This window comes from Ascidiella aspersa, chromosome 3 (assembly GCF_963924565.1).
Source record: "Ascidiella aspersa chromosome 3, kaAscAspe10.2, whole genome shotgun sequence".
Classification (NCBI taxonomy): domain Eukaryota; kingdom Metazoa; phylum Chordata; class Ascidiacea; order Phlebobranchia; family Ascidiidae; genus Ascidiella; species Ascidiella aspersa.
The window spans coordinates 1,509,680-1,537,495 of NC_139449.1; the positions used below are offsets into that span (position 1 = coordinate 1,509,680).

Genomic DNA, 27,816 nt, shown 5'->3' on the forward strand with positions numbered 1-27,816 from the left:
GCTAAAGCTAAGTCTGAAAATTTGACGGATGTTATTATCTCTTTTCCACCCCTGCGTCACCTCAGCGAAGTCACACATTGCTTGCTGTGTGACGTATTTGCATTGTGACGCGCACAATGAACTCGCGCGCGTTGACCTTTTACAGCAGACTTGCCATAAATAGCCATTCTAGATCGAACCATAGGGTGTAGCCTCTTTGCTGTGACAACCGAAGCAAAGCGTTGGGTTAGTTATAGGAAAGTTTTGAAACACGTGGCATTTACATTTAGTAGTAACGCCCTTGAAGCGTGGTTACGTGACCTTCAAAGAGCTTTATATATTTCCAGCACCAAACGGGCGCTCATGTCATTTCTTGTACCACAGTAGGAATGCACTGATGTCTTGTCGATTTTGAAAACCAGGCGTAGTTTAATAATACTATCTGATTATAATAATGTAATTTATTTCTTGTGCATGGTAATGTGCTGTATTTCTCTAAATGTGTCTTTGTGGAGGCAGGCAGAACAACATTCCGTTTGTTTTTGTATGTGTGTAGCTGTGTTTTTTTCTGTGTGATCAAATGTAGTTTTTTTCTGTTTGTGTGAACTTTGTCTTTTTCTGTGTGCTTGTGCATAGTTCGGCTTAAATGAGTTTTCAGGTGGAATTGTGGCAAGTTTCATTTAAAGTACAAATATTTCGTTTCACCAAACGAAGTGAAACCCAAGGTTGCGAGATTTTTTAACCACCATCGCAATTCTCGGTCCACGGGTTTCCTGGTTGCAATGCTTGTTCCTTGTGATTATAACTCATGGTCGTTTCTGCTTAACACCCTGAAAAACGGCTCAATAATCATTCTATTATAGAAACTTGTGCTAATTTTTCTCATCTTTAATTTTCAACAGCACAACATGTAAAACATTAATGACGCTAGTCATTGTTACCAATTGACCTTACATATGTTAAGGTGCTTTTATATATTGTATATAACAATACTTGCTACTTGATATTACCTAATTCTTATTGTTAGTTGTATTATATAATGACTGTTTCCCGTGATAGAAACTTCTGCTATTTTTCCACTGTATTGCATCTATCTTTAGTTCCTTGTAATTTCCCCTCATGCTTTTCCTTGTGATATAACCTCGTGCTTAGATGCTTAACCTTGTCATCCTATCTCATCATGTTCCGGTCTGTTGCTTATAACAACACATCATGTTATCTTCCTGCTTATGGTTCCCCTAATGCTTGTTTCTTGTAATTTCACCTTACAGTTCTCACTTGTAATTTCCCTGTCTCAACATGTTCCTGGTTGTTGCTTACATCAATCACATCATGTTATACTTGCTCCATAACCTCACTTAATGTTGTTACCAGGAAGTTATTTCAGGGTGGCGAAACGATCACTTAGCAAAGGTGGTTTCCGTAAATGGGAAGTTGATTGTCACCCGTGTGTGACCTCACAAAGCGATACGTCACAAAAGCACGCTATCGAAAACCTTCCTGTACGCAATGGCGCTTCCTAAATCCTATATTTTTGTTTTTGAACCTTACGGAATGCTGTAATGATGTTTATGGTGAATATTTTGTGTTATAGTTTAGCCAGGTTTCTCATTCTACTAGATATAAGTTTACTTTGTTATGGCTATTATTAAATAAAGCGGGCAGACAATGGAAATGGCAAGCCACTGTGATGTAATGTAGCGATGCTTATCTGGTTTAATGTTTACCAAAAATGTAACAGTTTAAATTTTATTACGTTTTTGTACCTCATAACCACATACAGACACAAAGTACGGCAACTTTACTTCTCTATATTAGAAGGTTTGAAAATACGGAAAACATACCTCGAAAAAAAAATAGTAAAATAAAATAAGCTATTATTCTGGTGATTAATTTGTTTTATGTGTAGATAAACTTACGGGAATTATTTTGGCAAACATCTGATTGTCGGTGTTTTTTAATGATTTGTAAAAACGGTTCAAAAATTAGGAAGTAATTTCTTGCACAGCTTTCCCAAACTTTCCACAGGCAGGTTTCATTCACTTGGTGTAGGGAATTCACCGGAAAACAAAAACAATTGCAACTTCCGGTTTCGCGGCAACTTTATTACGTCATAAACACATTCGCGACTGTCACAACTGTCACGTGGTTTCGTTACAAAGCAACAGAAAATCGAAATATTTTCTGACATATTTTCAAACTCAGCAAATGAACGTATATAGGTGAGAGGTTCGCCTTAAAATACGCTGTAGTCATATTTTTTAAAATCGCAAATGAAATACTTCTCCAATCCACCATGTCACAAAAGATCGTAAGAACGGTCATTTACCTTCAGCAATAGTTTAAACCCTTGCCTTCCTTAGTCATTAAAAGAAGTTAAAAGGTGAAATTCCTTTTAAATTGTCCTCCCAGATTTTTAATTTTCCTTTACTTGACGTCACAAATTATTGTAAAATCGGACATTAACCTTTAATCGTGGACATTACCTTTGTTTATGGCCGTGTTGTGTCTGACCTATTCAACCTTGTAAAGATGGACTTTGCACCGAGGTATTTACCAATAAAAACCCGTTAAATAGTCAACCCGGGGTTTTATATTTGAGCATTTCTCCTCCACACTATTTCATCGAATATTGTAAATCGGGCATTTACCTCTAAAGCTATGGTTTAAACATGACTTTGTGTTCTTGTAAGTTACGAGGTACTTACCGCCGCGTTGCGTCAGCCGTATTTGAACTCGTGAAATTGTGCTTCGTAAATTTGTTGCGTCATCCATTTGTGACAAACCTAAAGTTCATTCATTGATGGCTACGTTGTTAAAATGTATAATTGTAATAGACAAAGCTTTCGACGTTGTGTTAGCTTGGGTTCAAACAAAATGATTGTGAACATAGTAAGAATATCGAAGCCCTTACAGAGGATGGCATGCTACCTACTTCCTTATGAGCTTTGTTTCATTCTACGCCACGTCTAACTTATTCATTCTACTCCTAACTACAACCTCCAGTCAATATTTTAAGAATTATTCGAAATGTTCAAAAAATGTTTTTTTTTTACTTTTCTATGGGCTTTCATATTCATTCTACGTCTACCAGCGATTATCTGAAGATTTATTCGAAATGTTCACAAAATGCTGCCAATCTGTATGGGCATTGGTGTTAGCTACAATCTCCAACCATTATGCTACAAAGATCATATATAGGCATTTGCAATAGACAAAACAAATCAACGTAATATTAGCTTGGGCTTGACCTAAATGAATATAAACATATATGGTCAAAAACATATATATATAACTATAGGCTCTGCATGCGTTTTACATTGCTTCTATATAAGCCTAGGTTGGCGTCGTATTAGCTCAGCTATTCAAATATAACTTGAGCTAAATTGCTAAAACGAGTCCTTGAACACTTATTTAATGCCACCTATTTAGGCGAGGTGGCTTTAAATGTGGTTGACTAAATACAGGCATTAAACTCAATATGTAGGTGTGTGTGAGATTTCAATGGCTGAAAGTATTACGTCATACCTAGATCGGTTTCACGTTTCGTTGCGCGTTTCCATTCATAAATTTTGTCGCGTAGTAATTTGATATGGTGGCCTAATGTAGCTGTGAGGTATAAATAAAATGACGAAATACGCTAAACGGCATTGTAGGACAGTTTTCATTGTATATGCGTTTTGCTAAATTCAACAACGCTAAGTGAAAATTAAAAGTCGATTATGCGTTTTGCTTCTATAACATCTTAATTTGTGGTTCAAGGGACGAAAAAATATCTTAAAACACTGATTACCTTTTAAAATGCACTTTGGCAAACTATTGCATGAAATTCTGAATTTTTGTTAAATTATTTTCGTTGAAATAAAATTGGAATGCAAAAAATAAAAATTGTTTTGTCAACGTTATTTTTTTTTTTGTGATCATATTATAAAAATATGATGAACTTTTCAAGTTTTTTTAGAGGTACCCATAGCCAAACCTTTTAAACACATATTTGTTTAACCTGCAAAGTCACCTGGGTTATTGTTGAACCGTCACCGCGCAGACACTTTATTGGAAGAAGGGGTTTGAATCACGAGTGTTCCAATGCACAAGTCATATGATGTTTAACCCCCTAAATTTGGGTGCACTACGTAATATGTGAGTTTTGTTTGAAAGTACTAGATTGGGTTTACTGTAGAACTATGATTATTCAAGTTGCTAATGTCAACTACAGTTAAGTGATACACGTACACATGTTCATCAAACACCAATTACTATTGTTACGTTATAAGCCTGAAAACGATAATTCTAAAACATTTTCAAAGAGCCTCTTATACAAACAATGTCAGGAGTATCAAGAAGTACTATACACGTCATACGAATATGTGTTTGTATTCTGTCACTACAGAAACATTAATGCTTCCTCCAATTTTTCCCAAACCTAATTTAAAAACAACAGCTTGAAAGAAAATGTTGTATTTTAAAATAAACAGTTGCGAAATGTGTGTTGCAACTAAATGTGTTTTTTTACTACTTATTATGAGAACAATAAAAAACTCTATTTGCCTCTTTGGGTGGCGTTAGTTTATTTATCTACTTCACAGTTGGTGTGGAATCTTATACAGACGCACAATTCTTCTCCGAGCCTATGTGTTAATTATTTAGGTTGTCAGTCATAGGTGGTTGCACAATGATGCTTCATTTCCGGGCAATAATTTAAGCAGGGTATTATTTAAACTTTGAAACCCAGATAAGGTACGTTTAAATAACAAGTAGTAGATTTAGTCTTAGAGGTAATTTTTCACAAATACTTGTGAACAATGCCACAGTTAAATGCCAAATAGTTGGTTTATTTCAAATGAAACTCCCACATAACTTATTTTACCATCCGACTGCAACTGAATGTTTAGCATAAACCTAATTTTATACAGAAACATACAGCAAACCATTTGGTAGTTTTCCTAAAAATAAAAAATACCAGCTGCATTACGTAATTGGTAAATCGAAAAGTTTTTTTTAGTAGTTCTATCGGAAAACTACTCTCGCCGGAGTATTCGGTTGCTTGCTGAGGTGGCCATTGTGTGCACTCGTCATGTGACATCATGTGAGAGAAAGAGAGAAAAAGGCAAATAGGCCGACATATGATCGGGTGGATTGAGAGAGTAAGAAAGACAGAGAGAGAGAAAAAAGGAATGTGAACCCCTTATATATAAGCACGTATCACCGGGTTTTTCATTCATAGACTTCGCGACCTGTGTTAAGATACCTACCAGTTCAAACTAGTTTTTGCAAGTTGGAAGTCGGTTTAATCTAGTCCAGTATTTTATGTCACCGCAAACGAATGTTAACCAAACTGGCATCGCAACTGATGGCAGAGTTGTAGATAGTGGACGAGATCCGCCTGGACAGAGAAGCATTTATATAACACCAGGTAACTTCTTAAGGGCTAGTAAGAATTTTTAATAGTCGTCTTATTTTGTTACTTGCTTTGTCGCATGATTAAATTACTCAATGTAGCGTCAATTTTAAGATAAACCGACGGTAGAATTTGTTTTATTAAATAGTTTTGTTGCTTAACAGCAGACCGGAGTTTAATGTTTAAAAATCTTGTTTTTTTCTAACATTTTTAATATTTGTGAATATAATATACAAAAATATTTTAAAGTTTTATTTCTTGATTGGCGCCTGGTGAAAGCTCAATTTTAGTGACTTAAAAATATTTCTTCTTTTAAAAATTTCACCTAATGAAAAAGATATTCTTGTTTATGCCGTCAAGTAATGTAGCCTACTGTATGCTTAGTCTGAAGTTATTAAAGTAGTTATTAATTAACTATTAATATACTTTTGTTGACGTATCATACTTCAACATGCGGGCTACATATCATACCAGCACCTTTTATTTATAACTTTAATTTTAACTCTAGATATAACATGGGACATTAAGAGGCGGTAATATTTTGAATATTTGCCTGCAGTACTAAACCTATGGGACCTTTACATATTTCTTTCATTTATTTTGTACACCGGTTCAAAGTATTTGTTACGCTGTTGACCGCCAGTGACATGAAAAAATAAATACTTTACGAAACTTTTATACAAGAGATATTTTAGATACAATAAAAAGTAATAGTTGCGTAAAAATAATCAAAAAATATTTTATAACGTGAAATTTTAAACCTTCCACAGTACCACCGCGTTGGCGTTATTTGCAACATCAACTAGGTAGAAGTTTAGGCGGCGATTAAAGCAAAAAGTAGCTTTGCGTTCAATTCATTTTCATCCCCGACTTAGAAGAATTGCTTGACAAGATTTTACATTGTTTATTGGTAATAATTATAAAAGCAAACAACTATTGTTATCGATTGAGTGTCAATATAGGAACGTAAAGCGCTTTAAAAGACGAACTTCATATAAATCGTAAACCACCAACAAAAGAGAAATCTAGTTACAAATTGATTTGTCACAAATATACTAATTTCATAATGCTTTTAAAACTAAAAGTTAATATAAACCTATTTGTAAATTTATTTACTTATTAAATGATTAGCAAATACCAGTATTTTAACGTGATTTGAAACTGTACCGGTATTATTTTATAGTTGACACAAGTCGAGAAGTTTACCGATTGACAACATACTCAAGGTTCCCAGACACGAGCCCAATAAACCCTTGTGTTCTTGCACTTTATGGATTCTACTACACAGGATTCAGGGACAGGGTAAAGTGCTTCAGGTTGGTTGGTTTCTTACTTCTGAGTTTTTTTTGTTGTTTTTTTCGGTATTTTAGAGCCTGTTTTCAGTGTTTTAATGATTCTGTTCATTTAGGGCTGGGCTGTGCTTTATAGAATTGTGTTTTTTTTCTCTAAGTTTTAGGTCATTTATATAAAAACAAATATTTTATTTATTTATTATTTAAATATGGTTAGGGTTAAATTTAGATTTATTTGATTTAGATTTCATTATTTTGGAATTTTTTTTTCCGACAATAAACGTGAACGTTAAACTAAAAATGTGTCCCGCAGTTCAATGCCACAATTGTTCTACCAACAATCCATATTTCTTGTAAAACTTTATTTACGCAAAAAATACAGTCGATTGGCCTATATTCTTTGGCAGCAGAGAGCATTATTATTGTTTATTCTAGTTATAAAAACAACTAACATTAAATACTTTCAATTTCAGCTGCGGAAGATCGGTCGACAACTGGACAGCCTCAGACGACGCCTCATTGGTCGATTGGCACGCACGTGACTGTCCCCTTGCAACCGGGAATGACGTAGACAATGTACCCCTCAGTAAGTTTGACGTAATTATCGAATAGAGTGGCGAGCGATGTTAATTGCTGCAACAAAGTGAGACGCACTTCCGTAGTTTCACGAAATTGTGTAATGTTTAAATATGTTTCGAAAACTTTATGAAACAGAATCGCGCGTATTGTTGAAAAACAATGGTTGCATTGTTACGCGGTAATTGATAATAATGGCACTGACCCATAGTTGCGTCTGCAAGTGAAACTAAATGTCAGCATTGTTTAAATATTGCCACTAAACTATATTAGTTTTTAATAGAAAAGCGTAATCAGTAACCTGGGCTAAATTAGTCATTTGCAATTTTTTCACTAATAATAATATTAAAGTCAAAATGTTCGATAAATTTGACGTATCGTAGTTTACAAATGTTTCGTCATTACCGTATGCCATCATCAGTATAACAAGTCAGTAACGATAAACTTTAGTCGTATGAGGTATTGCCGAAACGTTTCTAAACAACGTGATATCGATTTTATCGAATATTAGGGCTTTAGCATTTTAGTTAAAGTTACTAAAAAAACGTGTATTTTGTTCCACTTGTAACGATTTATTGTACAAACTAAAATCAAATCTAAGAACCAACTGGTTGAAATAGAAGACTTTTAAACTGATGATTGCATAAGGTATTGCCAAAAACTTTGTAAACAGCGAAATTTTAATGTTTTCAAGTATTATGGCTTTAGTATTTTAATTAAAATAACTAAAAAAAAAACTTTATTGTGTTCTATATGTAACTATACTGTTCAAAATCAAACCAATCTAAATATCCACAGGTCGAAATAGAAGCATAGAATTCAGACGACGCAACCCGACCAGTGTTACCCCTCCACCAACAACAACACCCCCACAACGCCCCACAACCCCAACAACCAGGGCCCCAGGGGTCGAGGGGATTCCCCAGGAAGCGTTCCCGTGCCTGGACCCGGTGAACCCCCACATGCGAAACTTGGAAGCCCGCTTGCAAACCTTCCAGGAAAACATTGATAACTGGCCGGCTCATAGGATAAGAGCGACACCACGGGAAATGGCACAAGCTGGCCTTTATTACCTTGGTGAGTATCTTTAAACTAACGCAGTTGTTTAAATAGGATGTTAACTAAATACCTTCAGGGATGCGAAGTTGGCTAATTCTGAATCCGGTCAAATGAAGTTTTCGCATAGATGCTGCTTTCCGTTTTTTCGGAAGTATGTTCCGCACATTTCAGCGCGCATCTTAACCATTGGGGACAGCATTACTTTTAACTTAAGTTGCCAGTTTTAACTGCTTTTAGTTTGTATGCCGAACCGGCTCATATTTAGCAAACGTAACAACAAATAAATGCATTTTACCGTCTCCGGATTCACTGAAACCCGATACTCAGCGATTGTCCCGGAATCAAATTTTAGCAAATCAAACTCATCTCGCAGTTGCGAATTTTATGTAAGCTGTTCAACCTTATTAATACTTGACTTTAGGCATCGTTATATGTAATTTGCAACATTTGCTTACCTTGGTCATTTACTTTTATGTTCCAGGTCAGCGAGACAGAGCCAAGTGCTGGTATTGCAACGGTGGGCTCCAGAACTGGGACATCAATGACGACCCGTGGTTCGAACACGCAAAGTGGTTTCCTCAGTGAGTTGTTTAAAATTACAAAAAAATGCATTTTTATGTGCCCTAATGGACTCTTGCTTATAACAAAAATTAAAAAGGCAGAATCCGTTTTCAACATAAACTAGTATCGATTTAAATTTCAAATGTATTTTTCTCTTTAAACAAACAGAATTATTTCCTTAGTAAGTTATCGTTACCAAAAAGGGTCTTTTTAAGAAACTTGACTAACTTTCGCTTTTGTCATAAAAAAATTGTAAACAAAAAAGAGTATCTGAAAAGCTCAAAAATTATCTGTGTAAACTGTCCTTTTACCACGATGTAGATAATGAACCTTTATTTCCTCGTAGGTGTGAGTTTTTGCTTCAGAAGAAAGGTCCTTCTTACATCCACGAAGTTGTGTCGCAGTATCCGGACCTGAACCGACCCCAACCCATCAACCCTTCCAGGTCACTAAACCAAGTCGTGTCAGGAACACAGTGAGTTATTGCTCAGTTAAAATATTTTTCATATAGAATAGGCCTACAAGTTCATAGATCTGATAAAGTTAGATTAAATACTTTAAACTTGCTGACATTTTTACTTTTCAAAATGCCTTCAGTAAGCTGAGTTTGTTCAAATTAAAAGTAAATATTAAAAAAATGCAAAATGCCAAAAATCAATATACTTAAAAAAAATCAATATAAAAGCAAATTTAAGTAATATTTGTAGAGATTTACATGTTTTCAAATGCCTTGATTTCCTAAACTTAGCAATAAGCCAGTGTTTCTCAACCTATGGGTCGCGACCCAATATTGCGTGACCGTTTGATTTGGTTGGTTCGCTAACTGCAGTACTTTTATATGGTTAGTTGTATTAGGATCGGGACTGGGTAAGATTTCTTAAAATTTTAAGAAAACTGCTGCAGAAATGCGTCAATATAGCGCATAATAAATAAATTTTTATGCTATTTGTCTTATATTGTGTTCACTTGCGAAAAGTTGAATGGATTAGATAAGCAAAGCTTCGCTTTTAGAATTACGCCTGATATTTTGGTCGCCGCCTAAAACTGGTTGAAAACTACAAATTTAAAACATAAACTTCATTTTCCTCTAGAGCTCCTTCATCCCAACATCGCTCCTCTCATCCGGTGATCGTCGATCCCAGGGAGCAGATGAGAGCAAGGGAAGCAAGAGTCGAACAAGAGATGACGTCATCCGTTCTGGTTGAGCAAGCACGGCAGATGGGCTTTAGTCAGGAGGAAATACGTTTCGCAATGCTGAGGTATTCAAACTATTTCCTGTGTGTTTTTTTATTGAGAAACAGTTTTACTGTCTTATTTGAAACAAATTTATTATTTTGATAAAAAGTTGATTCTTGAAAGTATCGCTTATACAGGATTGAGTAAATCAAATGTTTTTCAAGTGAGGGTGGTTAAACTGTGAACCTATTACATTTAAATGTTAGTTAATTCGCTTGTTTTATAAAATTAGCATTTAAATATAAAAAAGATAATTTTTTTCTAAAACTAGATTAATTTTAATTTTAATCTGTTTTCTTAGCGTTATTTGGGCTTATACTAATACAAGTGTTTATTTCTTAATAGAAATCTGACCGTTTTGAATTTAAATTTTTTGTTTAGCGTTGTTCGTACATCAATTGAGAAAAATATAGGTTGTTTTAGATTATTCTGATATTTTTTTATATTTTCCAAACCTGTGTTTTTCAGGCGTTTGGAAGAAACAGACGACTTCTTCCCAACTTTCTCAAGTTTGGTTGAATCCTTGATTTCACACCAGGAGTCTGCCCAGGCATCAAGTGTGGAACAAAATACACCTTCATTAAACCAGGATCACGACAGGTCAATGAACCCCTCACCTGTCAATCATCAGCACCTGCCAATCAACTCCCAATCTGTCAATCATCAGCACCTGTCAATCAATTCCCAAGCTACGAGTCATCAGCCTGAAGATCAAGGAAGCTCCAACCTGTCAATCAACTCCCCGCCTGTCAATCATCAGCTTGAAGAGTTACGTCACCTCCAGCAGTCACGTGTATGTAAGGTCTGCCTTCAGTCCCAAGCCTCAGTTGTTTTCCTTCCTTGTGGTCATTTGTCCAGTTGTCCAGGCTGCGCAGAAAACCTGCGCAGTTGCCCGGTTTGCAAATCGCACATCAGGGAAAAAGTTAACTCCTTTATTGTGTAATTTTTTAACTAAATAAGGTGTATCTTACTTTTCTAAAGTGTTTCAGCTTAAATAAGGTGTAAATAGTCGTTTTGACGACTCGTGTGTCAAAGCACGGCTAATCGGCTATGTATTTGTGTTTTATTATTTATTTATTTATTTTCATTTTTAATTACAAATTTACAACTTAAAACTTACCAAATTTTCAATGATATAGAAATTTCTTCTGCAAAATACGTTGTCTATATTCTTTAGAACTCCCCTTTACTTTTTTCAAACGTTTTTATAAATGTTTTATTATAAAAAGAAAAAAACAAAAATCGTAAAAAAAAGTGTTGAAAAATTTTATTCAAAATCTATTGTTGTGCAAATGGCAAAGCTTTTCTATCTATGGTGTTTGACGACTTTTTTACTTTTTTCGTATGAAATGATTTTGTTGTTTAAATTTAAGCTGTCTTCCTTTTTGCCATATTTGTTTCTACTTTGTTTTATTTATAATATATTCAAATATTTATAAACTACAAAAATAATAAAAAATACCCTTTTCTAAAACCTCACTGTCTTACCTAACATGCGTGCCCTGCAATATTTGTAAAACTTTATTTACTGTTTACTATTTACTATTTATTCATATGCACGCAGGTCGCTGTATTAAACAATGCACGCTTTTCTCTGTAAACTGCTAACGAGCTTTTTCATTTGTTTTTTAAAACTGCACTTTTTATTTCTGCCAAAATCAAGTGAATTCTTTGTTAATGTACATTTTATTAAAATGATTTTTTTACGTTTACATTTTTTGATTCCTCTTTGTTGCAACTATTTTAAGAAATAATTTTTTAATAAACAAACTATAAAATGCTAAAGCAAGTCAAATAACATTTAAATAAAGAGTTAAACGCAAAACCCCCTATTTGCAATTGCAATGCAATAGCCTTCTATAGAAAACGGTCATGGCTGCCAGTGTATGTGAATTTCTCTATTGGATGACGTGTCTCACTTGTGTAAATTTATTGTTGCCAAAATTGTAAGTTTTCTCTCAGTCTTTAAAGCACTTCAGTTACCTTGTGTTATTGACTTTATGCACCACTGTTTACAAGCTGATTTTAACTTTTTTGTCCGCATACATTTAGTTCAATTTGATTAAATATGAAAAACAGAAAATATCTTAGTGTCTGGACTTTTTGGAAGATCCGTAGCATGAAACATCACGTAAGAACACTAAAAAGTTTACAAATTGAATGTTGAAAAACATTCGGGGGGGACAACTTCTATTCCACAGCTCTAGTTTTTCTTAAATTTTTATTTTTATTTTATCTAAGGTGCATATTTATGCCCTGTAAGTATGGCATTTTTTTCTTAAATGTTTTTTTTAGTTTTCTTTCACACAAATTTTCTCATTTGTGGTCTGTGAAATCATTGAAAATTTTACGGACGTCATTGAATAGGAAAAATTAAAATCAAATTATTTACTTTATATTTGTTGATAGTTTAAACAATAAGACATAAGTTCAAATTGGGGCTTAATCACTCGAAAACAGTTTGTAAAAATGCTAGCGTTGCTTGGAATGTTTCCAGCCTGAAACCCGTTCACGCCTTATCACGTATTTTCCAGCCATGCTTTTTTAGTTTGTTTTTAGCTCAGCTCCTAAAATCTTCTTCAAATCTGTTTTATTTAATGCTACCTTTTATTTCCGTCATTGCAAAGGAATTTCGTTTTGCGAACGTTGCACATTAATAACGTAAAAACAAAACTATGCCGTTATTGATCAGACAATCTATTTTAACAATATTTCGTTCATTATTGTTTTAAACTACTTGAAGTAAAATTAAACTATAAATGATCTACAAAAGTTCCAACTTAAGCTAATCTAAATATATCTATTCATAAAACTTCGCTAAAAAATCCACTAAAAGCCTTCGCTAATGCAAGTTTCAAACTTTCTATATTTTGCATTTTTCAATGATTTTTTTACATTTTTATGATATCGACGTTTTGTAAATAAAACTTGTTGAAAAACCACAATTGATATTTTTTTTATCATCACGCTTAAAACAACCAAGCCATTGCAATTGTTGTTCAAACGTTTGTGTTATCATAATATTTATGACGTCATAACAGTGTTTTGATTCAAACCTTTCTCAACACCTATTCGGCCTTCTGTGCAGTAAGTGGAACTAGCTGTTCATGCGAACGGAAATTTGGGGAAAATGCGACGCGAGCTCGCTCCATTGTGTCGATAGAATGACGAGGGGAATCCTCAAGAGGTTATCCCCCTTTCCAGGAGTGGTGCGTGCGTTTGTTAGCTCACAATGACGTGAATTGGAGAAAAAACAAAACATGTTGTTCGGTTTGGGGCGGGTTACTTGAGTTTGTTTATTAGATTGCATCCTGTGTTATGATTGTAAAATGCGATTAAGATAAACCAGAAAATATTGTAAAAGTTGTGTATGACAACATTGTGAGTTTATATTAATGTCGTTAAATTTATTACGCGCCAGAAATTTGGTAAATTAATTGACTTGTTTTGCAGATGACTCTAAACAAAGCAAGAAATTGCGTCAGAGGCTTCGGACTTAAAAATGGTTCCCATAAACTAGGAATAAGGTCTGTATAGAAGTCGTTAGATTTAATACGCAGCTATTTTGGTCAGTTCCGTATATTGCTGTTTCAGTATATAAGCCAGAAGGCTAGGATATCGCACAAAGAGTTGCCCCACTTTTAAATATAGTTTGCATTAATTATTCTGAATTATTCTTGCAGTTGAACTTATAAGCTTACCAAGTCAGATTGTCGTTAAGGGAATACGCTTTACTAATAGATATATTTGTTTACTAAAATGAGACGACGTATAAACATTTGTTTGCATAAATGAAGTAATAGTAAGATTGTAACTTCGCCTAAATAGATTATCGTGCAGATAATACGTTTTAATTGTATATTGAAATACATTAATTAATGACAAGAAAGCTAAATAGGACTTATCGTATTAGAAGAAATGTATGTTAATGATAAATTTACGTATTTAACTTGTTAAATATTATTGGTCGAATATAAAAACATATTATAACTTAATAGATTATCGTGAAATTATTACGTTTTACTAATAAATTTAAACAGTATATTTGTTCACTGCGATGATATGAGCTTAATACACTTATTTACAAACAACGACACGAAAGCTAGATAAGACTTTATAGCATTAAAAGAAGTAACTTGTAATGGGGAATTTAAATATTAAACTACAGTGGCTCGAATATCACCAGTCACAGTCCAAAGTAGTGTAAATTGACGTCACACTGCTAGCGCTGCTCCACGTGACACGCCTACCACACGCCCCTATAATCTCCAGTCTAGACGCGAAAACAGGTTTTGTTTATCACGCCTGACCGCACACACGTTCGACCAATCACGAGGCTTCTAGAATGCACTACGTGATTTTAACTTTTGAGATGTTGTTTTGATCGCTATAAGCTCAGCGTTGGGTTTTGGAGCTCATTTTAGCAAGTACAGTTCTGTCAGTTGAACGCTTAGTGTCGCAAAAGTAAAAAAAACAGCAAATTGATGACTTCACAAGTTGTGCCTGATGGTAGGGCGGTTACTCATGGCCGTGACCCACCTGGACAGAAGAGTGTTTATATTTTACCAGGTGAGAAATTGTTTATATTTTTATAAGATTTTAACCAGCACTTTTAGACGATTAGATGCCGGGTGTTTAAATTAAACTTTTCGAGATAAAATTCAACGTGCAATTTTATTTGCTTTGTTCAGTTTGTATTATAAAAAAGCATTACGTTGTATGTTTTTAAATGAGATTAAGACAAAAGCCGATTAATACAGTGTATATGCTTAAATTTAACTCTAGGGATACGTGTACAATATTAAAGTACCTTCGTTGCTTTAAGTGGATACAAGATGACTTGAGTTAAATTGATTGGGTCACTATTGCCACCAACTTTGTTGATGCGTTTCATTATATAGCGGACCCGCGACATACATCTCGTTGTGCTGCAAGTAGAGTTACTTGATTAAAACTACAAGCTTCCGAAAGGTTGTGTTTTATGTGAGCTAACAGATCAATTGCTGACTTAACTGTTGCTGGTTGTTGTACTTTGATTTAGACATTTAATCAAGGTATTGGTTTAAAAAAAATTTTTAAAAAAGAAGATGAATTGCTCCGGCATGATGTTCCTACTCTTTCGAATTTTGTCTGCTTTGGCTATCTTCAGATTTGGGTATGGACAAATTTGTGACGTAACATCTGAGATGATAAGCGTTGGCGAGGATGGCTTGCTTTACGACGTGAATTCCACGCCAAAGTTTAATGGAAAACAGCTTATCTTCTGCAAACCAGATCATTTCTACAATTCAGATACAAAAACTTGTGAGAATTGTACAAATCAATTGACAAACTGTTTGTGGCATGCTTTGGAAGGTTGTTACTGTGAAAGCTGCAACTTTACTATTGATATCAATGCCACAGAAGAAAATATGAAAAGCAATGAAACCACTGTTGATGTGAATGGTACTTCTTCAAACAACACGGAGAGCCAACCAGGTTCAGAAAAAAACAGTAATAACAATACCACAATCATCAATAGCACTCATGCTCCGTCACCTTTTTCAGAAAACGTAACTTCAAACATGGATAACAAAAACAAAACGTTAGGTAAAAATGATATTGAACCAATTTTACCAAATAAAGCTGACGACGACGACTCATCTTTCAACGCTGATAAAAACGAAAACCCAACTACGAAATATCTAACTATCATTTTACCAATTGTATGTTCTGCACTAATTTTTACAATTGGTCTTGCAGTTTACTGCATTACAAAAAATAAAGAAAGAAGCTGGCAAAGACTGCAAATGCTGATAAAGAAAGCTGGCAAGACTGCAAATGACTCTGACTTGGCTACTACATCATCTTCACTGATTGTTAGCACTGTTGTAAACGAGTCAATTTAAAATTCAACTCCTAAGGATCCAGTCCAAAAGTCAATATTGGAGTAAGGCATCTTCAACTCAAAACTGACAAAACAAAAACATGTAGCAATTTTATGGTTTTGTGTGCTTGGCTTAATTTTATAATTAAATGTTAAACAAAAAAACACCAAAGTCATAAGATTTTCGACTTTTGTTTTGCGTCAATTTTCTTGAATTTTTTCTTGAGTAATGTTATTATTGTTTTGCACTGCGTTTTGTCGCTTTTTTACTGTTATTGTCAAAGTGTTTCCTGTCAATCTCTTCGAGCTTTTCTTACGTGTAAGAATATTATTCTTCTGTTAAACATTCGTATATCTCCGTGTTTTTTCGTCATTGGTGTTTCCGCTATAAAAGTGTGTTTTGGGCTGCTATTGTGAATGAGTTTTTGCCTTAATCTCCTTGAATTTGTGGTATGAGTAATTGTATTTTTGTGTTTTACTGCGTTTTCGTCGTTTTTTGTTGTTATTGTTGATGTTTTTCTTTCATTCTCTTCTGTTATGTGAGACTATAAATCTTATGTTTAAATGCCCATATATCTCTGTGTTTCCCTTATTTGTGTTTCTGAGTAAAAAACGCCGTGTTTGCTGTTATTCTAAATGATTTTTGCGTCAATCTCAGTATTTGTAGTACTTTTTATTTAAGCTGTAAATATATCACTGTGTTAACGTCATTTCTGGCAGTAAACTTGCGTTGTCGTTAATGACTTTTCGTTGTTATCTTATATTTCTTATTGAAAATAACTACAACCTTGGTACAAATTGCTGACGCAACAAAAGTAAATACAATTTCACAAGTTCAAATACGGCTGATGCAACGCAACGATAAATTCCTCGTAACTTACAAGAACACAAAGTCATGTTAAAACCACAGCTTTAGAGGTAAATGCCCGATTTACAATATTCGATGAAATAGTGTGGAGGAGAAATGCTCAGATTTAAAACCCCGGGTTGACTATTTAACGGGTTTTCATTGGTAAATACCTCGGTGCAAAGTCCATCTTTACAAGGTTGAATAGGTCAGACACAACGCAGTCATCAATTTTCTAAAACCGCATACAAAGGTAAGGTCGACGATTAAAGGTTAAAGTCCGATTTTGCAACAATTCGTGACGTCAAGTAAAGGAAAATTAAAAACCTGGGTGACAATTTAAAAGGAATTTCACCTTTTAACTTCTCTAGAATGACTAAGGAAGGCAAGGGTTTAAACCAGTGGTTCCCAAATTTTTGGGCTCGCGGCACACTAAAAATATCTTAAATATTTTGCGGCCAAGTTTTAACAGAACAACAATAGAGTAATTTTACAATCGCCCTTAACACACGACAAACTATATGTAAATGTCAAAATGATTCATTTGTAATGGGTGGTGCGCATTTAAGTCTGAAAGGCTTGCGTGTATGCCTATTTGTATAATACAAATACCTTATTTCCGAAATTACAAAGAGTATTGGGCACAGTTGGCAATCTCTCGAGGCACACTAGTGCGCCTCGACACACAGTTTAGGAATGACTGGTTTAAACTATTGCTGAAGGTAAATGGCGATTCTTACAATGTTTTGTGACATTGTTGGTTGGAGAAGTATTTAATTGCGATTTAAAAAATACTGGTTGGACGATTTAACAAGATACTTAACAATTTAATACCCTTCGTCTGGTATTTGTTCAGAACCCTAACAAGGGATTTAGTAAATTCCACAAACTTGCTTCACAAAAGCGTTCAATAAAAGTTAATTGTTTGAGTGAACCCACTTTGTCGACTAACATGCGATAAAACTGCCAAGTCAGCATAGTCAACCGCGTCGCTTTGTTGCCGCTTTGTTGCGTCACACTTGGACGCCCTTTGCACATCGAACGTTGCACAGCGCTTACGTAATCGCGTCTATTCTCCACAGGCGTGAGTTGCGTCATTTTTAACTAAACCTCACAATATTTTAAATCCGCGGGTTCGAATCCCAAATAAGAAGTTTGAACCCAGATGCACACAAAGTTACGTCATAATTGCAGATAACAATGACATTATGACGTCATATGGATTTAAGTAAAGGTATTGTGACGCAATATGACTACAGCGTATTTTAAGGCAACCCTCTCACCTATACACGTTCATTTGCTGAGTTTCAAAATATGTCAGAAAATATTTCAATTTTCTGTTGCTTTGTAACGAAACCACGTGACAGTCCTGACAGTCGCGCGTGTGTTTATGACGTAATAAAGTTGCCGCGAAACAAGAAGTTGCAATTGTCGGTGTTTCCGGTGAATTCCCTACACCAAGTGAATGAAACCTGCCTGTGGAAAGTTTGGGAAAGCTGTGCAAGAAATTACTTCCTAATTTTTGAACCGTTTTGACAAATCATTAAAAAACACCGACAATCAGATGTTTGTCAAAATAATTCCCGTAAGTTTATCTACACGTAAAACAAATTAATAGCCTTAATAATAGCATATTTTATTTTATTATTATTTTTAGGGTATGTTTTCCTGTATTTTCAAACGTTATAATATATAGAAGTAAAGTTCCCATACTTTGTGTCTGTATGTGGTTATGAGGTAGAAAAAAGTAATGAAATTTAAACTCTGACATTGGTAAATATTAACCAAGATAAGCATCGCTACATTACATCACAGTGGCTTGCCATTTCCATCGTCTGCCCGCTTTATTTAATAAACGCCATAACAAAGTAAACTTATATCTAGTAAAATGAGAAATCTGGCTATACTATAACACAAAATATTCACCATAAACATCATTACAGCATTCCGTAAGGTTCAAAAACAAAAATATAGGATTTAGGAAGCGCCATTGCGTACAGGAAGGTTTTCAATAGTATGCTTAAGTGACGTAACGTTTTGTGAGGTCACACACGCGTAACAATCAACTTCCCATTTACGGAAACCACCTTTGCTAAGTGATCGTTTTGCCACCCTGAAATAACTTCCTGGTAACAACATTAAGTGAGGTTATGGAGGAGTATAACATGATGTCATAACATGACGACACAGTTTTGATTGGATATACATTTGGCTAAGTTCAAATACGCGAAGTAAATATATTGATTGTGCGTTTTGCTATCTTGTGGCATATTCCATAACATCTTAATTTGTGATTGATGGGACGAAAAAATATCTTAAAACTCTGATTACCTTTTAAAATATACTTTGGCAAACTACAGCGAAAAATTCTGAGTTTTTTCTAAATTATTTTCGTTGAGATAAATTTGGAAATTATTGAAAATAAACCAGAACAAAAATCAATTTGTCTTGTCGACTAAAGTTAATTATTTTGTTGTTTTTATAGTATTAAAAAAAAACATGATGAGCTCTTCAAGTTTTCTGAAACCTACCCAAAGTCAAACCTTTTAAATGCATATTTGTTTAACCTGCAAAGTAACCTGGGTTATTGTTGAACCGTCACCGCGCAGACACTTTATTGGAAGAAGGGGTTTGAATCACGAGTGTTCCAATGCACAAGTCATATAATGTTTAACCCCCTAAACTTGGGTACAATACGTAATATGTGAGTTTGTTTAAAAAGTAATACATTGGGTTAGTTGGTTTTCTTTAAGTGAAACTCCCAGATAAGTTATTTTTACCATCCGACTGCAACGGAATGTTAACGGTACCCCTAATTTGTACAGAAATACGAAGAAAATTAGCTGGTAGAAATTCACTGCCGAATGTCCGTAGTAAAATCACCAGCTGCATTACGTAATTGGTAAATTTAAAAGTTTTTTTAGTAATTTTGTTGGAAAACTACACTGGTCAAAGTATTCGGTTGCTTGCTGTGGTGTCCATTGTTTGGGTCATGTGACATTATGTGAGCAAGAGAGAAAAGGGGAATAGGGGCGGCAAACAATTGAAAGAGAAAGAGAGAGGGAGAGAGAAAAAAGGAATGTGAACCTTGAGTCCCGTATATATAAGCATGTTTCACCGGGTTTTTCATTCATAGACTTCGCGACCTGTGTTAATATACCTACCAGTTCAAACTAGTTTTTGCAAGTTGAAAGTCGGTTTAATCAAGTCCAGTATTTTATGTCACCGCAAACGAATGTTAACCAAACTGGCATCGCAACTGATGGCAGAGTTGTAGATAGTGGACGAGATCCGCCTGGACAGAGAAGCATTTATATAACGCCAGGTAAACGATGTTGTATTTATTTAGCAATTTCACCGATAGTTTTACCGGTGGTTTGTCGTGCAATTTTAAGTTTTAAAGCAGTTTTGTGTGCAAGTATTTAGCCTTCAGTCATATTATTTAACGTTGATTATAACGCACAACAAATAAAAGATTTATTTTGTGACTCGTTTTCTTTGGAAATAAATAGTTTGCGTTTGATAAACTTTGTTAGCTTGTTTTTTGTCACAACGCTTACAGTATTTGTTTTAAATCGATATAAATCTTTTTCTCTTCATAAAAGTTGGAGTTGCTCTTTTTTATAAAAAGAAACAGCAAAATAAGCATTTATACATTAAATCCTTTATTGGTAAACCTCCCACAGTTCCACCAAGTTGGCGTTAGGTGCGACGTCAACTAGGTAGAAGTGCAGGCAAAAATTATTTTACATTGTTCCACTCAAATACAAATTTAAGCATAAATGGGAACAAAAATACGACCTAAAAAGCAACAACCGCCAAAGCAAAAATATCTAACCAATCATAGTATTAAGACCAACGAAATAAAACCAACTACGCAGTAATAACCAGAAATTCATACCAATAAGGCCTGAATGGCGAAAATATCGCCTGAAACAGTAGGTAGAGGTTATGGGACGATCGGGGGCGGTCGGTCTGGCAACGGCCGTTTTGGTGTCGACGTTTGGACGCCCTAGTCTGACCGGCGCCGTCAGGGCGCCGCTGTTTTGGCACCAGATTTTGCCTCTATTTGGTGTTCTTTGTGGGTAATTGGTGGAGATAAAAAATGGGTTAGGGTTTAAATTATTAGGGGAGTTAGTGATGTATTTAAGAGTGGGGTTTGGGGTTTTTAGTTAAAGTGCCATTTAGGCCCGTTTGTGACCATTTAGTTCTTATTTCGATTTGACGTTATTACGACTATTAGGTATTAGTCCTATTTTGTTATTTTTCCGCTGTGTTTAATTCCGACGTTGACGTTGTTCCTATCTCGGTCTTATGGCTGGAGTCCGATAAATCACGTTATCAGCAAATATCCACTGTGTTTTGATAATATAATGTTTATTTTTTAGTTGACACGAGTCGAGAAGTTTACCGTCTGACAACATACTCCAGGTTCCCCGACACGAGTCCAGTAAACCCTTGTGTTCTTGCACTTTATGGATTCTACTACACAGGATTCAGGGACAGGGTAAAGTGCTTCAGGTTGGTTGGTTTCTTACTTCTGAGTTTTTGTTGTTGTTTTTTTCGGTATTTTAGAGCCTGTTTTCAGTGTTTTAATGATTCTGTTCATTTAGGGCTGGGCTGTGCTTTATAGAATTGTGTTTTTTTTCTCTAAATTTTAGGTCATTTATATAAAAACAAATATTTTATTTATTTATTATTTAAATATGGTTAGGGTTAAATTTAGATTTATTTGATTTAGATTGCATTTTTTTGGATTTTTTTTTCCGACAATAAACGTGAACGTTAAACTAAAAATGTGTCCCGCAGTTCAATGCCACAACTGCTCTACCAACAATCCATATTTCTTGTAAAACTTTATTTACACAAAAAATACAGTTGATTGACCTATTTGGCAGCAGAGAGCATTATTGTTGTTCATTCTAGTTGTTAAAAACAACTAACATTAAAAATATTTCAGCTGCGGAAGATCGGTTGATAACTGGACAGCCTCAGACGACGCCTCATTGGTCGATTGGCACGCACGTGACTGTCCCCTAGAAACCGGGAATGACGTAGACAATGTACCCCTCAGTAAGTATGACGTCATTGACGAATAGAGTGGCGAGCGATGTTAATTGCTGCAAGAAAGTGAGACGCACTTCCGTAGTTTCACGAAATTGTGTAATGTTTAAATATGTTTCGAAAACTTTGTGAAACAGAATCGCGCGTATTGTTGAAAAACAATGGTTGCATTGTTACGCGGTAATTGATAATAATGGCACTGACCCATTGTTGCGTCTGCAAGTGAAACTCAATGTCAGCATTGTTTAAATATTGCCACTAAACTATATTAGTTTTTAATAGAAAAGCGTAATCAGTAACCTGGGCTAAATTAGTCATTTGCAATTTTTTCACTAATAATAATATTAAAGTCAAAATGTTCGATAAATTTGACGTATCGTAGTTTACAAATGTTTCGTCATTACCGTATGCCATCATCAGTATAACAAGTCAGTAACGATAAACTTTAGTCGTATGAGGTATTGCCGAAACGTTTCTAAACAACGTGATATCGATTTTATCGAATATTAGGGCTTTAGCATTTTAGTTAAAGTTACTAAAAAAAAAAAAGTGTATTTTGTTCCACTTGTAACGATTTATTGTACAAACTAAAATCAAATCTAAGAACCAACTGGTTGAAATAGAAGACTTTTAAACTGATGATTGCATAAGGTATTGCCAAAAACTTTGTAAACAGCGAAATTTTAATGTTGTCAAGTATTATGGCTTTAGTATTTTAATTAAAATAACTAAAAAAAAAACTTTATTGTGTTCTATATGTAACTATACTGCACAAAATCAAACCAATCTAAATATCCACAGGTCGAAATAGAAGCATAGAATTCAGACGACGCAACCCGACCAGTGTTACCCCTCCACCAACAACAACACCCCCACAACGCCCCACAACCCCAACAACCAGGGCCCCAGGGGTCGAGGGGATTCCCCAGGAAGCGTTCCCGTGCCTGGACCCGGTGAACCCCCACATGCGAAACTTGGAAGCCCGCTTGCAAACCTTCCAGGAAAACATTGATAACTGGCCGGCTCATAGGATAAGAGCGACACCTCGGGAAATGGCACAAGCTGGCCTTTATTACCTTGGTGAGTATCTTTAAACTAACGCAGTTGTTTAAATAGGATGTTAACTAAATACCTTCAGGGATGCGAAGTTGGCTAATTCTGAATCCGGTCAAATGAAGTTTTCGCATAGATGCTGCTTTCCGTTTTTTCGGAAGTATGTTCCGCACATTTCAGCGCGCATCTTAACCATTGGGGACAGCATTACTTTTAACTTAAGTTGCCAGTTTTAACTGCTTTTAGTTTGTATGCCGAACCAGCTCATATTTAGCAAACGTAACAACAAATAAATGCATTTTACCGTCTCCGGATTCACTGAAACCCGATACTCAGCGATTGTCCCGGAATCAAATTTTAGCAAATCAAACTCATCTCGCAGTTGCGAATTTTATGTAAGCTGTTCAACCTTATTAATACTTGACTTTAGGCATCGTTATATGTAATTTGCAACATTTGCTTAACTTGGTCATTTACTTTTATGTTCCAGGCCAGCGGGACAGGGCCAAGTGCTGGTATTGCAACGGTGGGCTCCAGAACTGGGACATCAACGACGACCCGTGGTTCGAACACGCAAAGTGGTTTCCTCAGTGAGTTGTTTAAAATTAAAAAAAATACATTTTTATGTGCCCTAGTGGACTCTTGCTTATAACAAAAATTAAAAAGGCAGAATTCGTTTTCAACATAAACTAGTATCGATTTAAATTTCAAATGTATTTTTGTCTTTAAACAAACAGAATTATTTCCTTAGTAAGTTATCGTTACCAAAAAGGGTCTTTTTAAGAAACTTGACTAACTTTCGCTTTTGTCATAAAAAAATTGTTAACAAAAAAGAGTATCTGAAAAGCTCAAAAATTATCTGTGTAAACTGTCCTTTTACCACGATGTAGATAATGAACCTTTATTTCCTCGTAGGTGTGAGTTTTTGCTTCAGAAGAAAGGTCCTTCTTACATCCACGAAGTTGTGTCGCAGTATCCGGACCTGAACCGACCCCAACCCATCAACCCTTCCAGGTCACTAAACCAAGTCGTGTCAGGAACACAGTGAGTTATTGCTCAGTTAAAATATTTTTCATATAGAATAGGCCTACAAGTTCATAGATCTGATAAAGTTAGATTAAATACTTTAAACTTGCTGACATTTTTACTTTTCAAAATGCCTTCAGTAAGCTGAGTTTGTTCAAATTAAAAGTAAATATTAAAAAAATGCAAAATGCCAAAAATCAATATACTTAAAAAAAATCAATATAAAAGCAAATTTAAGTAATATTTGTAGAGATTAACATGTTTTCAAATGCCTTGATTTCCTAAACTTAGCAATAAGCCAGTGTTTCTCAACCTATGGGTTGCGAACCAATATTGTGTGACCGTTTGATTTGGTTGGTTCGCTAACTGCAGTACTTTTATATGGTTAGTTGTATTAGGATCGGGACTGGGTAAGATTTCTTGAAATTTTAAGAAAACTGCTGCAGAAATGCGTCAATATAGCGCATAATAAATAAATTTTTATGCTATTTATCTTATATTGTGTTCACTTGCGAAAAGTTGAATGGATTAGATAAGCAAAGCTTCGCTTTTAAAAAAATACACCTGATATTTTGGTCGCCGCCTAAAACTGGTTGAAAACTACAAATTTAAAACATAAACTTCATTTACCTCCAGAGCTCCTTCATCCCAACATCGCTCCTCTCATCCGGTGATCGTCGATCCCAGAGAACAGATGAGAGCAAGGGAAGCAAGAGTCGAGCAAGAGATGACGTCATCCGTTCTGGTTGAGCAAGCACGGCAGATGGGCTTTAGTCAGGAGGAAGTACGTTTTGCAATGCTGAGGTATTCAAACTATTTCCTGTGTGTTTTTTTATTGAGAAACAGTTTTACTGTCTTATTTGAAACAAATTTATTATTTTGATAAAAAGTTGATTCTTGAAAGTATCGCTTATACAGGATTGAGTAAATCAAATGTTTTTCAAGTGAGGGTGGTTAAACTGTGAACCTATTACATTTAAATGTTAGTTAATTCGCTTGTTTTATAAAATTAGCATTTAAATATAAAAAAGATAATTTTTTTCTAAAACTAGATTAATTTTAATTTTAATCTGTTTTCTTAGCGTTTTTTGGGGCTTATACTAATACAAGTGTTTATTTCTTAATAGAAATCTGACCGTTTTGAATTTAAATTTTTTGTTTAGCGTTGTTCGTACATCAATTGAGAAAAATATAGGTTGTTTTAGATTATTCTGATATTTTTTTATATTTTCCAAACCTGTGTTTTTCAGGCGTTTGGAAGAAACAGACGACTTCTTCCCAACTTTCTCAAGTTTGGTTGAATCCTTGATTTCACACCAGGAGTCTGCCCAGGCATCAAGTGAGGAACAAAATACACCTTCATTAAACCAGGATCACGACAGGTCAATGAACCCCTCACCTGTCAATCATCAGCACCTGCCAATCAACTCCCAATCTGTCAATCATCAGCACCTGTCAATCAATTCCCAAGCTACGAGTCATCAGCCTGAAGATCAAGGAAGCTCCAACCTGTCAATCAACTCCCCGCCTGTCAATCATCAGCTTGAAGAGTTACGTCACCTCCAGCAGTCACGTGTATGTAAGGTCTGCCTTCAGTCCCAAGCCTCAGTTGTTTTCCTTCCTTGTGGTCATTTGTCCAGTTGTCCAGGCTGCGCAGAAAACCTGCGCAGTTGCCCGGTTTGCAAATCGCACATCAGGGAAAAAGTTAACTCCTTTATTGTGTAATTTTTTAACTAAATAAGGTGTATCTTACTTTTCTAAAAGTGTTTCAGCTTAAATAAGGTGTAAATAGTCGTTTTGACGACTCGTGTGTCAAAGCACGGCTAATCGGCTATGTATTTGTGTTTTATTATTTATTTATTTATTTTCATTTTTAATTACAAATTTACAACTTAAAACTTACCAAATTTTCAATGATATAGAAATTTCTTCTGCAAAATACGTTGTCTATATTCTTTAGAACTCCCCTTTACTTTTTTCAAACGTTTTTATAAATGTTTTATTATAAAAAGAAAAAAACAAAAATCGTAAAAAAAAGTGTTGAAAAATTTTATTCAAAATCTATTGTTGTGCAAATGGCAAAGCTTTTCTATCTATGGTGTTTGACGACTTTTTTACTTTTTTCGTATGAAATGATTTTGTTGTTTAAATTTAAGCTGTCTTCCTTTTTGCCATATTTGTTTCTACTTTGTTTTATTTATAATATATTCAAATATTTATAAACTACAAAAATAATAAAAAATACCCTTTTCTAAAACCTCACTGTCTTACCTAACATGCATGCCCTGCAATATTTGTAAAACTTTATTTACTGTTTACTATTTACTATTTATTCATATGCACGCAGGTCGCTGTATTAAACAATGCACGCTTTTCTCTGTAAACTGCTAACGAGCTTTTTCATTTGTTTTTTAAAACTGCACTTTTTATTTCTGCAAAAATCAAGTGAATTCTTTGATAATGTACATTTTATTAAAATGATTTTTTTACGTTTACATTTTTTGATTCCTCTTTGTTGCAACTATTTTAAGAAATAATTTTTTAATAAACAAACTATAAAATGCTAAAGCAAGTCAAATAACATTTAAATAAAGAGTTAAACGCAAAACCCCCTATTTGCAATTGCAATGCAATAGCCTTCTATAGAAAACGGTCATGGCTGCCAGTGTATGTGAATTTCTCTATTGGATGACGTGTCTCACTTGTGTACATTTATTGTTGCCAAAATTGTAAGTTTTCTCTCAGTCTTTAAAGCACTTCAGTTACCTTGTGTTATTGACTTTATGCACCACTGTTTACAAGCTGATTTTAACTTTTTTGTCCGCATACATTTAGTTCAATTTGATTAAATATGAAAAACAGAAAAAAAACCTTGTCTGGGATTTTTGGAAGATCCGTAGCATGAAACATCACGTAAGAACACTAAAAAGTTTACAAATTGAATGTTGAAAAACATTCGGGGGGGACAGCTTCTATTTCACAGCTCTAGCTTTTCTTAAATGCATTTTTATTTTTATTTTATCTAAGGTGCATATTTATGCCCTGTAAGTATGGCATTTTTTTCTTATATGTTTTTTTTAGTTTTCTTTCACACAAATTTTCTTATTGGGGGTGTGTGAAATAATTAAAAATTTTAAAGGACGTCGTTGAATTAGGAAAAATTAAAATCAAATTATTTACTTTATATTTGTTGATAGTTTAAACGATAGGACATAAGTTCAAATTGGCGCTTAACCTCGAAAACAGTTTGTAAAAATGCTAGCGTTGCTTGTAACGTTTCCAGCCTGAAACCCGCACTCGCCTTATCACGTATTTTCCAGCCATGCTTTAATAGTTTGTTTTCGTCTCGACTTTTAAAACTCCTTGATCAAATATGCGATTGTGTTTTGTTTAATGCTACCTTTTGTTTCCGTCATTGCAAAGGTGTTTCTTTTTACAAACGTTGCACATTAATAACGTTTTGTTAAATAACGTAACAAAACTACGCCTTTATTAATCAGACAATATACCTTAACAATATTTCGTTCATTATTGTTTTAAACTACTTAAGTGAAATTAAACTATAAATGTTCTACAAAATTTCCAACTTAAGTTAATCGAACTAAACCTATTCATCAAACTTCACTCAAAAATCCACTAAAAGCCTTTGCTAATACAAGTTTTTAAACTTTCTATATTTTGCATTTTTCAATGTTTTTTTACAGTTTTGTCATGTCGACGTTTTGTAAATAAAACTGGTTCAAAAACACAATTGAGTGTTTGTTCTTACCACTTTTTAAAAAAGCCATTGCAATTGTTGTTTAAACGTTTAAGTTGTCATAATCTTTATGACGTCACAAGTGTGTTTTGATTCAAACCT

The 27,816-nt window shown here is 34.5% G+C and overlaps 2 protein-coding genes across 7 annotated transcripts; both read left to right on the forward strand.

Annotated features, from left to right (window-relative positions):
- The first annotated feature begins 5,186 nt into the window (after positions 1–5,186).
- On the forward strand, positions 5,187–12,186 carry LOC146158021 (baculoviral IAP repeat-containing protein 7-like). Its single transcript, XM_083385824.1, has 8 exons — positions 5,187–5,392; positions 6,561–6,693; positions 7,143–7,255; positions 8,044–8,322; positions 8,786–8,885; positions 9,212–9,340; positions 9,957–10,124; positions 10,570–12,186. Exons 1-8 carry the CDS (start codon positions 5,287–5,289, stop codon positions 11,042–11,044), a joined length of 1,503 nt encoding a protein of 500 aa, XP_083241950.1. The 5' UTR covers positions 5,187–5,286; the 3' UTR covers positions 11,045–12,186.
- A 2,279-nt stretch (positions 12,187–14,465) lies between these two features.
- On the forward strand, positions 14,466–26,452 carry LOC146158022 (baculoviral IAP repeat-containing protein 7-like). 6 transcript variants are annotated; one of them, XM_083385830.1, is made up of 9 exons: positions 14,511–14,670; positions 15,251–20,139; positions 21,203–21,335; positions 21,775–21,887; positions 22,680–22,958; positions 23,422–23,521; positions 23,847–23,975; positions 24,594–24,761; positions 25,208–26,452. In XM_083385830.1, the coding sequence occupies exons 2-9, from the start codon at positions 20,034–20,036 to the stop codon at positions 25,680–25,682; spliced, it is 1,503 nt and encodes a 500-aa protein (XP_083241956.1). In that variant the 5' UTR covers positions 14,511–14,670; positions 15,251–20,033; the 3' UTR covers positions 25,683–26,452. The 6 variants fall into 6 exon arrangements, with proteins under 6 accessions (XP_083241957.1, XP_083241951.1, XP_083241956.1 ...); XM_083385827.1 differs by having other exon boundaries at positions 14,512–14,670; positions 15,143–20,139; XM_083385826.1 differs by having other exon boundaries at positions 14,513–14,670; positions 15,003–20,139.
- Positions 26,453–27,816: the final 1,364 nt, after the last annotated feature.

Coding starts and splice junctions, on each gene's coding strand:
- LOC146158021 (XM_083385824.1), top strand. CDS start 5,287: ATGTCACCGCAAACGAATGTTAACCAAACTGGCATCGCAACTGATGGC. Junction 8,323..8,785: donor AGCTGGCCTTTATTACCTTG/GTGAGTATCTTT, acceptor TTTATGTTCCAG/GTCAGCGAGACAGAGCCAAG. Junction 10,125..10,569: donor ATACGTTTCGCAATGCTGAG/GTATTCAAACTA, acceptor TGTGTTTTTCAG/GCGTTTGGAAGAAACAGACG.
- LOC146158022 (XM_083385825.1), top strand. CDS start 20,034: ATGTCACCGCAAACGAATGTTAACCAAACTGGCATCGCAACTGATGGC. Junction 21,336..21,774: donor GACAGGGTAAAGTGCTTCAG/GTTGGTTGGTTT, acceptor AAAATATTTCAG/CTGCGGAAGATCGGTTGATA. Junction 22,959..23,421: donor AGCTGGCCTTTATTACCTTG/GTGAGTATCTTT, acceptor TTTATGTTCCAG/GCCAGCGGGACAGGGCCAAG.